The sequence below is a fragment of the Candoia aspera genome, chromosome 1 (genome assembly GCF_035149785.1).
Source record: "Candoia aspera isolate rCanAsp1 chromosome 1, rCanAsp1.hap2, whole genome shotgun sequence".
Taxonomy (NCBI): Eukaryota; Metazoa; Chordata; class Lepidosauria; order Squamata; family Boidae; genus Candoia; species Candoia aspera.
Window position 1 is genome coordinate 193,876,782 of NC_086153.1, and position 17,213 is coordinate 193,893,994.

The following is a 17,213-nucleotide window of genomic DNA, read 5'->3' on the forward strand; positions in this document are numbered from 1 at the left end:
GCTCTAGGTAGGAGGCAATGGCAAACCACGTCTGAAAAATCTTGCCAAGAAAACTGCAGGGACTTGTCCAGGCAGTCTCTCAGAATCAGACATGATTGAATGGATTTAAAAAAAAAAAAAAAAAAACTAGAGTAGGATACTTGCCATCCATTTAAGCATTTATTTTTTATCATAGTCTCAACTGCTAATAACATTTAAGAAGGTATACTCATTTTACATTAGAAAAAAGACCATAGTTTAGATCTTCTAAATTCCTCCATATGAGAAGGTAGCACCCAATTATGAATTAGTTATAAAACATTTAAACAAAATAATTTGTTCACGAAGATGAATAATTTTATAACTCAAATGATTTTTAACAGTACAAAGCCTAAGTTTATTGAGAAAGGGGGAAGCTAAACAGCAAAATTATTAAACATTAGCAATACTTCAGCAAAAAATTCACACATACTGCACTCAAACAAAGCAAGCTAGCATATACTGTATTCCATTAAGAGGTTACCTATTATTTCTGGCAGCTGGCATAATGAATCTTGAACCAGACCCAAGGACTACACTCATATATCTTTTAATACAATCATCAGAATATTTCAAGGACTAATATTTCTCAGTGTTTTGAAAGGACTATGGAAGTGCAATAATGTTAGGTTCAGCGTAGTTAAAGCAACATTGCATTAGAGTACAAAATACACACAAATCTACCTCTCTTTGGAGTCCTTTAAATCGCCTTGGATTCTGGTAGGTTGGAGGAAAAAGGAGGATATTAAAAAATCCCTGAGAATCATATTGCTAAATAGCAGATATGTAGACAGTTATAGAGAAAAATATACTTTAAGCAGAGCTTACTTGAACTCCCTATAAAAAGATTAAAATCTATGTCAAACTCAGACATCTAAAATTACTACAGTAACCCAGAAAAAGAGGTCTCTACTTTACCTGAGAAGTTGCTAAGCCATCAGAGCTTGTACTTGCAGGTGGCTCTCTTTTCACCTCTGGAGCTGTCTCCGGTACTCGTACCCGCACATAGTTAATAAAGTGTCGCATGTTAGACACCAAATTATTCCCTGGAAACCAGCTATCATGGCAACGTTCTTGGCCTCCCATGGAATCCTAGTGTATCAACCATAACACGTGAAACCAGCAATCAACATGTAGTAGTAGGATGCAATCAGCACAAATGATGAATATACGTTAGAAATTAACTTTTATCGACTTCAGCATGTAAAAACACCTAGTCTCTATTCAGCCATGTACCTAGTTTAATAATAAAAAATATAGACCAATTCTAAGGATATTTTTTGAAAAAAAAGTATGTTGAAGATAGAATTTATACTCATTCATGCTGTGCAAAACATTTGGAGAGACGTCTTTGAAGTGGCTGGACCTCTCAAAGACTTAGCATGGCTACTTCAAAGATTTTGAGAATTGTCCAGGATATACTTCTCTTGGGATCGCTAACAAAGTGAAGTCTCCAAATGGGTTGCATAGCCCTAGCTTTTATTATCCAGCTTTACCAAGTACTCAGAAAACCTGAGCACACAATTCTTTTACTTCATTCAAGTGTCACATTATTATCATAGATTGTTCTTTTAACTTAATGTGAATATTATGTCTTAGCATTTTATTATGGTTATTATAACCCATTCAATACCCTATTTTTTAAAAAATCCTAATCTAGTATTATACATAAATGCAATCCCCCAAAACTAAGATAGCAATCCCATGGACTTCATACTTCCATACACCAAGGTCAGCAACCTTTCCTGGCTGTCATATACATGTTTTTTTCTAACTCATCAAAGACATTTGTGATTTACTGCTATTCCTATACTATGCCTGGTAAGTGGAGACTGAGAAATAACTTGCACAAGACTAGCTGGGCTAAAATACCCATTTTCAGCTGACATGCTATATTACCTCTCCTTTGAGCTTACTTCACCCTTTAAATCCATCTATCTTTACTCAACCAGAGAAACATATAAAATAAATCTCTAAAAATAAAATGCATCACAAGGGCATAAGTTAGTACATATTTTAAGATTTCCCGTGTTGCAGAAATAGAACTAAAATCACACCAGCCATACACACAAAAAGGATATTAGCAGATGTGGGATAACCCCAATCTTTGCAAATAGCACAATTTTGTAGGAGTAATTAAAAACTCTCCCATAATAATTCAGTAACATGAAATATAGGTTGACTTGAATGGGGATAAATCAACAACTGTGGCAGAAGAAAACAGAATGGAAAGGCTGGAACAGGAGAGTATGTATGGAAGAGTGAAGGAATAAAGTAAAAATTTCCATGTACGAGGACACTTTCACATTCACATTAAAGAAATTATTTTTAAGATACCCTCACAATTGAAGGTTTAATTTCTCAATGGAGAACTTAAATTTCACACAACTGAAACTGGGTCTTCATTCCAGGCACAGAAGAAAACCCATACAAGGACAAAGAACGTATCTACAGAAACACATGCTCAGTGGGCAGAGAATATGGCAGAATGTAAGATGAAGAGGGGAAGAAAGAAAGCTGGAGAAAAATGGAATGGAGTGGATGGAAGCCTGAACAAAAGCTCAACATTCGGTATCATTTCAGTAAAAGACCCACTTGTTTTCTATCTAAGAATGCTTAACTTAGCACCTACTTCTTCATCAGATTCCTCCTCAGAAGAATTCTCCAGTCCCAATTCAATCAAATATAAAACCATGCAAAGGACATGTTCTGATAAATTTTGATGGTCCATTAATATCTAAAACAAAGTAAAGAAATACACTGTTTGTTTCACGCTCTAAACTTTTCCAATTTAGACTTCAGGAAAAAAAACTTTCCCATTCAGAATTCAATAACCAAATGTATGAATGAATGTTGGCACTTACATGAAACCCCAGCCACAACCAGAAAAACGCTTTTATTGTAAGGATATGTATACTTTTTTTTTTTTTTTAAAAAGAGCTAACTGAAAAAAATACATACACACCAGTAAGCTTTAATATATGTATTTGTGTTCAGTTTCTCCTTTGGAAATACAATTGAAAAGAAGGAAAAAATGTAACCTAATAAAAAGTGGTAATGAAAGTTATACTTTTTTACACAAAACTTAAACAATGTTGAAAGGAATTTTTAGTTTCAAATTCTTGATCCCAGCCTTTCCAATAGTACCTTATAGAGTAGAGTGAACAGTACAATGTGTAAAGTTTTGCAATGCAGGAGTTTCATGAGTCCTTTGTAACTTGGGTGCAAATGTGTTCGTTTCTTGTAGGGAGGCCACGGATTTCCATGGACTTTTCCACTCTGTTTTAAACTGTAAAAGAGAGAAATTCTACATTGAATATTCTTTACCTGTAAGAATGAGGAATAACTATACATTTGAATTTAGACCATTTTTTAAAGCTATTAGTATCTTTATTAGGGTTGCAAGAGTTGGAGGAGAAAAAGGAATGGAAGACTGAGGAAAGAAGAAACTCAAAAGGCTGACTTCCAATCTTATTTTACTTGGCCTGAAGGAACACATTATTCAATTCACTAAAAAAGGAAAAGGTTATATATTCGTGAAAGATGGCAGGTGATACATCATTTTGACATGTCATTTTAAGAAACTGAAGCAGTAAAAACAACTCTGGCTTGGAACCATACATTTCATAAAATTTTTACCGGTAAAAAGCTAAAAGTATACATATAACTGCTATGTATTACCCTAATAAGGGGTAACTTGACATAATCTGTAAATAAAGCAGTTTTTCCCTGGCTAAATTGAAACAGTATATAAATATTGATCAGCTTTTAAAGCTTATCCACACCAATGGATTTTCTCTTGATTATGTCCCAGGGAAAACTGATTCAATATGCAATACTGAATCCTGCATATATTCACAGATTATTGCTCTAGTTCTTGGTTTGACCACAAGGAAGATCCCACTATATTAAGAAGCAGATTGCAGCTCTTCCCAATTTGCTCATCCAAGTTTGGCACTAACATAAACCCCCAATATGGAGAATCATAATTATTATTACTTTCTGATACAAAATGTAGAGTTATCTATGTTTTATAAACACAAGGAGGGATAGTTTGGCAAGTCTTTTCATTGGACATGCAACGGTGATATATTAATTGCCCTGTGCCTTAGGCAATTTATTATTTATTTTAAATGTACTGATCCCCTTTCGAAAAAAAAATACTTTTCCTGAATAAACAGGACACTGCTGCTAATGAACCAGTGTTAACAGATACACTAAAAATTCATACATTAGCTGAAGATGGTCATTTTTAATTGGCAACCCTATATTAAGAAAACGTATTTTCTGAAACTATTTTGTTCTAAGTAAATATTAAAGAAACCTCTCTCTTTCTATCCACCAAATTCTGCAGCTCTTGTTTTGTTTTCTGGTCTCGTTCAATTTTTTAAAAAGGCACCTAAACAGAAACTTAATTGTGTTTGTAGCTACCACAGGGGGGCAGGGGGGTCGATGGTTTTTTTATATTGTGGATTTTCATTCTGTATGCTGCCCGGAGTCACCATGTGGGAGTCGGGTGGCCGTACAAATGTGTTTAATCAATCAACAAATAAAAACAATTCTTGTTGATTCCAAATGGTCAACAGCTTCCTATTTCTGTTATATAACGGTCTTCCTTTCTTACGGCTCAGAATATATTCCACTTACAATGCTGTATATCTGTCCATCGCAGACTGTACATCTCTGCGGTAAACAGTTCGGAGAATTACCATGACTGGGTCAAATTCCTCATCCCAGACCTCAGCTGTTTGGAAAGAGGCAGAATATATTAAATGTTAAATTATGAACATTTCATGTTCATAATTTTATAATTCATAATGTGTACACATTCATAATTTAATTTTAAAACAGTATTTATATGTGTAGAGTATTACTGTGTGTGTATATACACAAGTGTGTTTGAAAATATATATCTATGTATATCTATATAGATACTGTAGATCAGTAACAGAAAGAACTTTGTTTTTTCTCACAAACAACCTCTATTATCACCACCTTTCTTCTCTAAGATTAAAATTAACATTATCCATTCTATTAATGTTTTTTACATGTTAAAAGGCACCATATCACTTACTTGTTTAAATCAAGTGATTAAGAAAGGAAAAGCACATATCATTCAATTATATATTATACTACGCAACTAGTTTTAAAAATGAAATAGAAGCATTTCTGAGCTTTTTAGAATGCCTGAAATATGTTGCAGATGTACATTAATACATTTGATCCTACCTTTAGGCGTGTACATTCCTTGCTGCATGGAACCCCCCGGCTCAAATACAGGGGCTTTAAAATCAGCCACAGCAGACAACATTGATTCAAAACTTAAACTTCCAGGAATAATGCCACTTTTAGGATTAGGATTTTCTGGAATGTTATCATTGGGTTAAGATAATAGCGATCATTATGAGAATCTTTTCTGTAGCAAGATTTGCCTATAAACATTGTATTTAACTGTTTAGGGGGGGGAAAACGGATCACCATTAACTGGTACAAATGCTGAATTTCACCACAAGAGGTCTCTATTAGATCATAAGATTTGAATCCCATTCTAATTTTACATTTCACTCTTTTATGGGGATTACAGGAATTAAATTTGTACTACATCTTTAAATACAGAAATTTACATCACTAGAATAATAATGGTATACTGCACCCTTCTGGTTCTTGTACACATTACATAACTTTTATACAGATTTAAGCATACGTTTCCAACAGCCAATAACATAAAATGTGTTTATTTCTTATTTGTCCTGGTCCTTGCTATCCCTACCCAGAATGCAAGGCCCAGTGAGGACAAGGCAATTTTTCCTAAATGGCAAAATACACACTAGTTTTAAATCTCATGTCCCTCCTTTAGAAACCCAATATGATAGAAGGGAGGATAAAGTGTGATAGATTTCCAACAGTACACCAAAGCTAGAACGACTTGTCTTGCTGACAGTTTTTTGCCAACCTGGTAATATGACAAAAATTTAATATTTATTCCAAGAATAATGTGATTTTTGTATGTAAAACTTAGCCACAAATAAGGATGAACCTGATATAGCTAATGTAAATTCAAAAAAGTTCTATTTGTAAAGCAAAGGTAAGCAGAATGCCTGAAATCATTAATCAAATAATTTCATGTACCACAAGGATATAAGGTCCAGTAGAGAACTGTGAGTTCTGTCATTCATGCAGAGCTGAGCTACCATTTCAGCTCTTAAAATCTCATCATCTGTCATGCCTAGAAAAATTGAAAGAGAAATTAACATAATCACAAAGTATGAAATAAAAGATTTGTGTCTGATATACAAATTTCCCACTAAATGATAAACCTGTTTAAAATGGTCTTCAGATCTGTCTGTCTGTCTGTCTGTCTGTCTGTCTGTCTGTCTGTCTGTCTGTCTGTCTGTCTGTCTGTCTGTCTGTCTGTCTATCTCCGGGTACACAGTAGTGGGGGAATTGAAGGGAAAAAAAATGAAGCTCTTAAGGAACTCTTCCAGGAGTTGCTTCTGGTGGGGAATGGTGGTCTGAAGCTCCCCAAAGCACACACCAGCTGGAAGGCAATTTCTGGCCAGCTTTTCTCTTCCTGGATCAAAGGGAGATCGAGAGAGAAACCACGTGCATTCCGGACAGCAGTTCCTTCTGATTAAACTGCTGAAATGGGAAAGTTTTTGCAGCTAGATCAGGAGTTGAGCTGCCGGGAGCCCTGGGCTTCCATCTGTGCTCCTAGCTGCACCACAGCTGATATGGACATTTACAGCCTTACTTTCCCCATCTCTTAATCACTTTAGGAAGTAATTAATTACAGATGAAGAGAGATTTCCTTCTGCAGCAAAGACTCCTTGCAATGAGTTAAACCTTATTTCAAGATTACAAAAAATACAAGAGAGACTTTGAGTTAAAGACTCAAGACTTATTGGCAAAAAAATTAATTAAGAGAAGATCTAAGAAAGTTTTAAACAGCTAAGAGGACAGTCTTTATTTCTTATTTTTCTGTTTTAATTTTTACTATTTTTACTTTTGACGAAAGTGCTTTGATATAATTCTTTACTAAGCTAATAAAAGAGAATAGCCTGGCGTGGGAAAGCTTGTTATCTATCTTTAAAGAGCGCATGCAATTAGAGGGTTCTGAGTAACAAAAGACTTAGACTGTGACATTTAGCTGTCATGGAGATATGATACTGTGGCTAAAACAAGAAGATAATAAGAGGAAATAACAGAGTGAGGCTTGTTTTTTTTATTTTGCCTGCTTGGGACATTTTTGCTTTTGGATTAAAAATTACTAGAAAAATGGAAAGAGAAGGTGGAAGCAGAAAATGCTACACACTTTTACCTGGAAACAAATCCCATGAAATGTAACAGGACAGTACCTCTGCCATTGTGGCACTCAACTTAAGAATTTTAAGTTGGCTTCCTTAACTATGCCTTTAATATAGCAATCATTTACAAAAAATTAACAACATGTATTTGACCAAGGTTGCAAGAAATAAGAAAATAAATGGTTACCAAATAGTTTGTGGCTGTGATTTCTACCAATTATCTGTCCCCCAAATAATTCAGAATTAAAGTCTGTGTTATACACATCTGTGTACATAAACTGCTGAAACTAAAGCATAGAAGAAAAGACTGCAAGTTCACCTAAATGTAAACGTAGACTTAAAAGAATGACAAGAAATGTTAAAGCGCCTTCTAACATTGACCTCTCATGCTCTGAATCTAGTACTGTATTCTGGTGCTGTGACGCCATTGTTAAGAGATCAACCACCTTGAACCTATAGGGGTAAAAAAGAAAACAAAAACGAATTTAGAATCATAGAATGTAAGGGTTGGAAGAAACCTGGGAGTTCATGTGATCCAAAAATCTACTATTGCTAACAACTTGAGAGGGTTGTAGACCTGTAGAAAATTAGAGTTAGAGACCTGCTAAAATAGCCTTATGTATAACATACTCTGAACATTCTATAAAGAATTAGGCCGCAAACAACACTGTTAGCTTGATTTGCAAGCTTTCAATATCAGCATCCATTTTATGCTATCCTTTTCTAAAGCTTCTTGGACCGGGTCTTGTACTTTCCCCCACCGCAACACTCTCTACAAAAAGTGGAACTCTGCTCACATACTTTGAAGGTTTCTTCCAATTTGGTGAAGAGGGCAAGTACGGGCTAAGCATTCCTAACATCTAGGAAGGCAGGAAAATCACATAACTAAAGTCTGCTGATACATTCGCTCTTGCCGGGTTTCTCTCTTTAGGTTTTCTCCATTGCAAAGAACAAGAAACTTTGGAGGAGCCTCTATGAAGGTATCCTGAGCAAAAAAACAAACAAAAAAAATCCAGCCTAGAAGAAGTTGGCTGTATCGCTAAAGGAAATTGTCAGTCAAAATAACTTCTGTCTTGGGATACCTGCTTCACACCATACCAAAAGACACCTTCTGACAAATGTATTATTTGATGTTTGAAGGCATCAAAGTATGGAATACAGGTAGTCGTCATTTACTGACTGCCTCGTTTTGTCACCGTTCAAAGTTACAATGGTGTAAAAAAATAGTTTTGCAACCAATCTTTGCATTTATGACCTTTGCAGCATCCCAGAGTCATGTGGTCACCATTTGCATGCTTCCCAACCAGCTTACAACAAGCAAAGTTAATGGAGAACACAAGTAAAATCGCAAGTCATGGTCAGGTGATGTCTCGCTTAACGATCATGGCAATTCACTTAACAACCAAATGGGAAGTGACGCAGAAGTCCATTGCCGTCACATAATTTTCCACTTAGTGACTGCAGCACTTAGCGACAGAGTTGCCAGTCCCAATTGTGGTCACTAAGCAAGGAGTGTCTGCATAGAACTATGTAGGAATGTATTCCAATAGGCTGTAAAGAACCTCTTGTGTCTATATAGGAGAAAGGATCAGTTGCAAAGATTGACATCCAGAAAATCCTTTAGAGGCATGAATATCCAATTTGTAATGCTTGGTGGGTGTTAAAGGGTTAGACCAAGTCACAGCTCTGCACAACGTCAGTGAGGGGGGATTTGTGAAGAATGCTTCTGAGATGGCTACAAACCTAGTAGACTATGCAGTGACATGAAATAACTTAAGATGTTTCTGGCTTAAGAAGTTTCTTCTTGAGGATGGCTCTGGTCATTGTTTTGATGGTGGGAAGTTCCATAAAATGGAAGTCCATGGAATCATTCTTTCTTTGCTACCCCCAGAATGAGTCTGGTAAATTTGTTCCTGAGCACTGCAGAAAGGAAGACTTGAATGAGCTGCTTGCTGATTGGGTGAGTTTGAAAATGCAAGGAGAAGCCTGGCAAAGTTATACAAAAGCAGACTATAATCATGTGCCTTCCTGAGCAAGTGAAGAGTTTGGCCCAACTTTGGATGGTTGCTCTATTTTGAAATGCTTAGATCAGCCTAGGTAGTTTCACTCTTTTCCTCCCCTCTGTATTGTTTACAATTTTAAGAATGTATACTGTGGACGTTTTAACTGGTGATGTTTTACTGGATTGTTGCAAACTGGCTTTTTTGGTTTGGTGGTATACAAGCAGAATAAATAGACTATTTTTATACAAAATAATAGCATCTTACCTTTCAAAAACTGAGGAAATGAAATAATCTGGGTCAAGTCGAGAAGCACAAACCTTAAAAGAAAAAGCACACATATATGTTAGTTATCATGTTCAACTGTACTAATACTAAACAATGTAGTCAAAGAGAGCACTAACCCACCTGCAACAGATAAATGTCAGGATCAATCATAGAATTACAGAAGTGAGACTGCACATACGTCATGGCTTGTCCTTTAATCTGCAGGCCATTCCTTACCCACATATTACTATGAATTTCAGAAAGGCTTGCCTACCAAAAGAGGAAAAAAAGGAAAACAGTTTCCATGTTTTCATTTTCATATTCTCTAATTCTAAATAAACACATAATCTATTGACTATGTGTATTATTTTCTGAGAACACATTTTTTTATTGAGTTATATAGCTTTTGCAGCAGACTTCCACTAGGACTGATGTGTTAGCCCTCTGCAGCACTGTTAAACCTCAACCTATCAAAATATTTGTTCTGCTTTATTACCACATATTATAACAATACTATCTCAAGAAAGCAGCAACATATCTAAGGGTCTTCTTATATTTTACTGCAATCATTGCCATCTTCAGCTCCTAGAGGAAATTTAAGAATTCAATAAAATAATAAAGCAGTAGTCCTGACAGTACCTTGCCTATTGTTCTTCTCTTTAACTTCCTTTGAACATTTTCTCTCGCTTTTGTTCTTTGTAAACTCACATTAAGATTACCTAGCAATTTGTCTTTTTTTACTATGGTCCCTGTGAACACTCAAAACCATAAATTGAAATATAGGTAGCTGAAGAAGCTCTTGACATAATGGCAACAGCTTGATAAATACATACACGTTGGACAGCTGAAAGCACATATTCAGCTGTAAATCAATTGCTCCCAGTGAATCTAGGGCAAACTGAATGTCTATAAATTTCATCAGTGATAACTCTTTGTTAATTCTCAAAAGTTTATATTACAGTATGCTGAGAGAAAAAAATATTTACCTGAATTTGAAGTGGATGAACCATTAATTTCATCAACATCTCCTGGTCTGGAAGAAGTGAATCTAAATCTAGCTCTTGGCATTTAACAGCCTATGAATAAAATAAGTGCATATTTTATCCTGATATAAACCACAAATCTACCTGCAGTATGCCCATTCTTACCCTGCAAAAATGGTTTACCTACCTTACTCAGAAACATAGCATAGTAGCGATGCAATGGGAGATGAAATGTAACCTGATTAGGTGTAGGCTGCAACAAAAGGACATTAGATTGTTAGTAAGAAATTCTATTTGGGTATTATCACAGTAGTTTTCCAGTCTTGAGGAAATATTCACAGTCAGAATTCAATTTTGGCCTGCAGATCAAGGCTACTGAGTCCCATCTTACCAGTGTTTTCTAAAATATACAGCTCATAATATAAATGTATCTTTGAAGTAGTCATTAATGTAAAAATGAATTCAAAGGGAAAATCTAACAGTGGGCAAGTAAGGATAAATGCTTTGTACATATTTGAAAAAAAAAACTTTGCAAATATATTTGTCATTGACAAAGATCCTTCACAAGTTGGGCAAAAGGATTCACAGCATCCTCTAATGGTCTATGGCCTGCAACATATAACTGCTCCCTGCATATACAGCCCATCAATTCCAATTACAAGCATATTATTGAAAACTTGATTACCTAAGTTTTTAATTGAATATTGAGAATAAAGTCATCTAAATTTCAGCATATCCCAATGAACTTCAGAAATGTTCACATATTTGTGAGGGCAGAGAATTCTGAATTGTGCAGAAGAAATCAAATGAGAATTGATAATCAAGAAATGCAGGCTAAAGAAAAAAAATCAGAAATTTTAATTCCAAAATTGATAGGAATATACTAATGAATTTTAGTAAAGTTCTTAGTACTCAATATCAAATTAAACACACAGGATATACCCACCTCATCTACAAAGTTGATTGCATCAAACCAATCCTGAAGTGCTTCTAGGCAGTATCTAACAACATTCCGTGTGTACTCTTGCGTCTCCTGAAATGAATTATAAATGTTGCACAGAATGAAAAAAACAAAGGCTGGTAGCACTTGAAAGACATAGAAAGGTAAACTGGAGGGCTGCGGTTTCCATGTTTCTTTTTTTCCCCTAAAGTACCTGGGATTTACAGAGCAGCACTCATGGGAAGAAACGGAGAGGTGATTTTTCCATTAGTTCTTACCTAATAGTTGCTGGAAAGGTTGCTCTGGAAGGACCCTCTGTACACTAATGGAGATGATAGGGAGGGGGGCTTCACATGAAAAGGGTGAAGCGGGAAAAGTCACCCCCCCTCCCTTTCTCTTAATTCCTTCCATGAACAGAAAGAGGATTTGCATTTAAAGGAAAGGCCATTTCCAAAATTGGAAATAAGGAAGCAAGCAAGCAAGTGTAGCAGACTTAAGGAAAAATAAGGAACAAAGTTATGCTACAGAGAAAACTGTAGACTCATCCTTCACATATGTTGGGGATTAGCCAATATTCCCATAAATTATATTCTCTCCATTCTTGACTGGAATTTCTTAGGGTTGCATCTTATGGATGGACAGCTGTTTCTGACCAGATGTTCAGGCCAACTGGCGTGCAATATTGTACTGGCCCAATGGATCACAAGACACAACAGATTAGCTAACACAGGATGGTGTTTGATTTGACAGAACTGCATACCGCTTTTTAAAAATATCAAATCACTGAATAACCACAAGAGAGAAAAAATGCAGCTCAACTTACCCTGACTTTGCAGTGTGATAGTAGGCCCCACATTGGTTGAGCACAGGCCTCAAGTTCAGCAGCAAAAGCAGCATAATACGTCTGGGATTCAAACTCAACATGTTCATTAAGTTCTCTTTTATTTAAATTCATGCCTTAAAAGATTGAGACAACATTGTACATTTTAACTATAAATAATACTGTAGTTTCCAATAAATCTACTGTTAGCTATTTACAAAAAGAGTTTAGTGATGCATTAAGCAACAAAGTTAGTTGTCAAATGTGCATGGGACAAGCATCAAAAGCAAAAGACGATGGCCAAGCAGAAAGTGAAAATTAGAAGCTTAATCCCTTTTATTTTGTAAAATTTATTACAATCTATGTTCACTGTAAACCGATCTTGGAATAGTTGCAATACACACAATACTTGAAGAACTAAATAAAACATATAAACAAGTTTCAAAATTCTCTTTCTCGGTATCTCACCCTGCTATATAAGCTAAATTGAAAATCCAAAGTTTAAAAGGGGGAGGCTAGTTCTCAGCGAGATGAAGAGATCGCTGCCAATGGAGCATTTATCTAAGATGTACCTGTAAGGCTGAATTACACAAATTCATAGCCTTCCCAATTTCCTAAGCATACAACCATTACAAATGTATATATTTCTGCTCATAAGTAACCCTCACTAAATTCAGTGAGACTTACTGCCCAAAGTCTGATGGCATTCTACACATTCATTTGGATTAAATTTCCCAAATGTAAAAGTTCATCTCATAAGGCATCCCAATAACCCTCAAATGCATGATTTCATAAAGGAATATTTTAAAGTTATTTGAAGTCAGAGTTTTTAATGAAACCATCATTAATTTGTGGTTTTCTTTTTCAGAAATAGTGTTTCTTTAATGCTAATGCCCTTTTCCCCAAAACCCAAGTGCAAAAATACAAACTACAATTAACTGTAGCCAATTTCAATGATTGTAACTGAACTTTTGAAAAATATTATAAAAACCCTGCATGCCTTTTAAAAGTTTTGTCAAAGGTAATTCATATAGTAATGAAAGCATCACACACCTTGAAAAAATGACACAAAGTTCATCCACGTTACTAATAGCCTGTGATCCTCCAAAAATTTCTTAGCCACACTTTGATGTGAAAGGATATTGATAAAGTCACTGACAAGTGGCCAGTAAGTATTGTTTTTTAACAGTGCTTCCCCACAGTTCACAACTACATGTAAACTGTTTTCTTCATCTAAAAGTAAAAACAAATGGTAACAATGTTTTAAAGACATAAAAATAAGATAAAGACTCTCTCTAGCAACAATGCAGAAGTAAACCTCTTCATAATAAGGTCCCTGCATATGTAAATGAGTAACTTGTGTAACATTTTCTTTCTCTTTTTATTAGGAGCAGATTCTGACTCTTCAAGCCTCAGTGAAAGGAAAGGAGAAGGGAATAGAGTTTCAGCTTCTGGGACACAAAGAATAACTGGATGGGAAAGGCTTAAGGATCCCTCTTAGGAAACATGCTACTCAACTGCACACAAGCCAGGTGGCCCTATAAACTGCCACTTACCTAGTTACCAGCACCTGTCTTGCCTCTGTGGGACCAGGCAGAAAAGATACATTTACTTATTTTCTATAATGAACATTTAAGCCACCCTTTATACATAGGCTGTTTCGTTGTAAAACTGCAGTTAACAAAACTATGAATAATGAGACCTTGGGTCTGTGGGAATTGTAGGATTAGGCTGCAGTGCTTATGGTCAGCTGCTTCCTTATCAGAGACTTTCTCCCATAGGAGTTGAGTCATCTGCACAATGTATCTGTAGTTCCTCCTCCTCCTCCTCCTCCTCCTCACTCAATCACGGTGGACCTTGCTGGGTCAATCTTGTCATGAGGCTCCTTCCTCAGGCAGTCATGAGTAAGCTACATGGAGCCTCATGACTGAGCGGACCAGAGAAAGCCATTCTGCCCAGCTGAGGAGAAGGAGGAGCATATACAGGTACTCTGCATAGATAACCTAACACTAATCCTTAAAAAATATAGTTATGCATGTACAAAAGCCTGTCTGCCATTTTGTGCTTGTGGAAAGCCACAAAAAATAAGGCCCAAATGGGGGAATATGTGACATATATTGTATAATGTGTACACTGTGGTCTGGTCTCCATTATCCTGACCTCACTTATTTCTTTTACTGTTAGTTTCCACTTGTAGTTAGGTGAATTTGCCAGTTTCTGTGACACTCTTTCCTGTTAAGGTTTAGGGACTTCAATGCAATGCCTTCTGCTTCTTTTCAAATGAGCCTTTTCATTGTAACGCAACCCCACTATGGAGGCATTTCCACATAGGTTCACTGAAGCTGGAAAAAGCCAGCTTTGGTAATCGATTGTCAGGCATTCTCAATACATGGCTGATCCACTTTCATTGCCTGGTTTATTATTAAGACCAAGATGGTCTCTACTTTACACTTTCTTTGGACTTCTTCATTTCAGACCACTGATGGAAATTTGGTGCCAAGGATGCAATGGAAACAGAGATGGATGGCAGAACAAGACAAAAGGGCAGCAGATAGGGCCATGCATCAAAGTATGCATCTACTTTTGTATGGATGTTAAGTCGGTAATGACAAACCAAGGGGGTGGGGGGCTAAAACCAGATAGCTAACATATTTCTAACTATGTCACAGGAACATTATTGACACAGCCACTATATAAAATGTGAACAAATGCCAGACAGAATACGTACAGTAGATCAGGACAATTATGTTATGAACCCACTTGGTAATATGCTGGGCCCAAGCAGGTAATACATGGCCAACTAGAAGACTAGAAATAAACTGAAGTGTAGAGATTAAATTTTTGCAGATATTCCAAAAATGAAGATAGGTTGAGAAAAAAACCTGCAAAACAATTATCTTGAGAAACATGTAATGGTGAAATCATCACTGGAAAAAAGTTTATGTCATGGCAAAGATCTACCTTGACTTAACACAGGGAGTCAACTAGTAAGGTAGCCAGCAAACCTTACCAGCCAAAGTAACAGCAAATAAGGATCCTGGCACTGAGAGTAAATTCAAAGAAGTTGTAGCTATAAGTCTAAGCAGTTTCTTCATCAATGCCAATAGGTTAATTGATCTTTAAGGGTGGAACAGAAAGCATCTCAGAGAAATTATCCAATCTTTTAATGAAATGAGTAAGAAGAGATATGGAATGACACCAGCAGTGCAAGAAAAGCTATCAAGGCAGCCAAATAAACTTTAGGAAAGAAGTAAGACAACACCTAAACAAGAAGTTATTACAGAAACTGCATTATCAAGGTAAGTCAGCTTGCTAGGGTTTTATCCCAAGAATGGGATAAAGTTAACAAAACATCACTATACTCTAATACCGTCTCCAGGTAGACGGCTTACTTGTATCTAGAAGCACCTGACGTAGTGTCAGAGGCAACAGATGAAAAGGACTGACTTCTGTGCTGTTCAACACAGAGTATGAAGACTGAGATGGCCCCATTCACCACTGACAGTAAGTTTAGTTGTAGCAGAAGATGACAATACAGGTAGTCTTCATTTAGCAATCACAATTGGGACCGGCAACTCAGTCATTAAGCAAAGCAGTTGCTAAGTGGGAAATCACATGACCATGACTGTGCTTATGATTTTACTTCAGCTTTCCTTTTTCCCCACTCCCCTGCTCTTTGGAATGCTCACCCGGGCACTGGGATAATTAGCAAGAAGGGAATTAATATTTGTATTCATTGGAGGGGAAGGGATTACAAGAAAGTAAGCAGGCACACAATGGGGAATACACATCAAAAGGAATGTGCTTGTGGCTGCTGGCGCCAGCGCATTCCTTTTGACGTGTATTCCCCATTGTGTACCTGCTTATTCTCTTGTAATCCCTTCCTCTCCAATCTCTCCATTCTGCAAAGGGGGAAGAAAGAAAAAAAACAGGTCAGGCACAGGAAAATGCATAAGGACTGTAATGGTGATCACACGACTGGGGACGCTGCAAAGGTTGTAAATGTGCACCTTAGTCACAAGTTACTTTTTCAGCACATCATAATTTCAAACAGTCGCTGCTCAAGGCAGTCAGTAAGTGAGGTCTACCTGTATATCCTATTGGACATGAAGAAGCCAAGATTGTCTCAACCACCACAAAATAATTAGGATGATATCAAGACACCTAGCTGTATCTTAGAGATGAGGCCTCTAAAATACAGCCCAGTCAACTCCATAAAGAATGCACTGCAAGTTGTGTCTGGTAAGCAGACAGATTTATCAATGAGATTCCCCAACAGAAAAAAGATGTGCAAGTATGTTGGCATGACATTCATGTATATCTTCCCTAATGTGACTAAGGTCACTGACAATACTGTTGTCAGTTCTGGTGTTTTTGTAGGCACCAATTCCAAAAGCTGATGTTGAAGGCTCAAGAGTGAATCTTTCCAACTTGATTGTTAAGTGACTACTGCAGTGCTATCCATCAGCACAAGAAGCAACTGTATAGAAGAGAAATTAAAGGTTTGTTGGCTGTTGTAAACTGCCAATAGTTTCAGGACAGTTAAAGTGCATTTGTGCCAGGCTCCCTTCTCTTGGTTCGCCTGCCATTAGAAGTTTCTACACGCATTAGCTGGCTTCATGCATTCATCGCACTCCCAGAGAACCAACCCATGTTAGCTTCACATTCCTTTGCCTCAGCTGTTTCAGCCAAGGATCCTTTGCTGCTGATAAGACACCTGCTTTGTTAATCACTCTAACGAACTGCCAAGATGGGAGGGAGGAACTCAGGAGTGAGAAAAGCTTGTTTGCAAGACAGGGAGGAGGGATGAGGAGGGAAAGGATCACTTTGAATGTCTTGGCACCAAAATCTCACTTGGAGCTTTGATTACTATCCTGTGTT

General features: G+C 36.7%; 1 protein-coding gene across 4 annotated transcripts in view; it reads right to left on the bottom strand.

The window, feature by feature from the left end:
- The window catches only part of UBR3 (ubiquitin protein ligase E3 component n-recognin 3), a 119,649-nt gene that overhangs the window by 64,516 nt on the left and 37,920 nt on the right, over positions 1-17,213 (bottom strand). For 2 of the 4 annotated variants that reach the window (XM_063318210.1, XM_063318206.1), the window contains exons 9-23: positions 13,386-13,565; positions 12,336-12,469; positions 11,519-11,605; positions 10,760-10,825; positions 10,576-10,665; positions 9,731-9,859; positions 9,590-9,642; positions 7,642-7,775; positions 6,157-6,244; positions 5,248-5,387; positions 4,666-4,762; positions 3,166-3,307; positions 2,651-2,755; positions 937-1,110; positions 703-735 (exon numbers count right to left, since the gene is read on the bottom strand). In XM_063318210.1, coding sequence (XP_063174280.1) covers positions 703-735; positions 937-1,110; positions 2,651-2,755; positions 3,166-3,307; positions 4,666-4,762; positions 5,248-5,387; positions 6,157-6,244; positions 7,642-7,775; positions 9,590-9,642; positions 9,731-9,859; positions 10,576-10,665; positions 10,760-10,825; positions 11,519-11,605; positions 12,336-12,469; positions 13,386-13,565 — 1,652 coding nt within the window. The remainder of the gene's footprint in view (positions 1-702; positions 736-936; positions 1,111-2,650; positions 2,756-3,165; positions 3,308-4,665; positions 4,763-5,247; positions 5,388-6,156; positions 6,245-7,641; positions 7,776-9,589; positions 9,643-9,730; positions 9,860-10,575; positions 10,666-10,759; positions 10,826-11,518; positions 11,606-12,335; positions 12,470-13,385; positions 13,566-17,213) is intronic. The other 2 variants (XM_063318208.1, XM_063318207.1) reach the window with 1 other exon arrangement.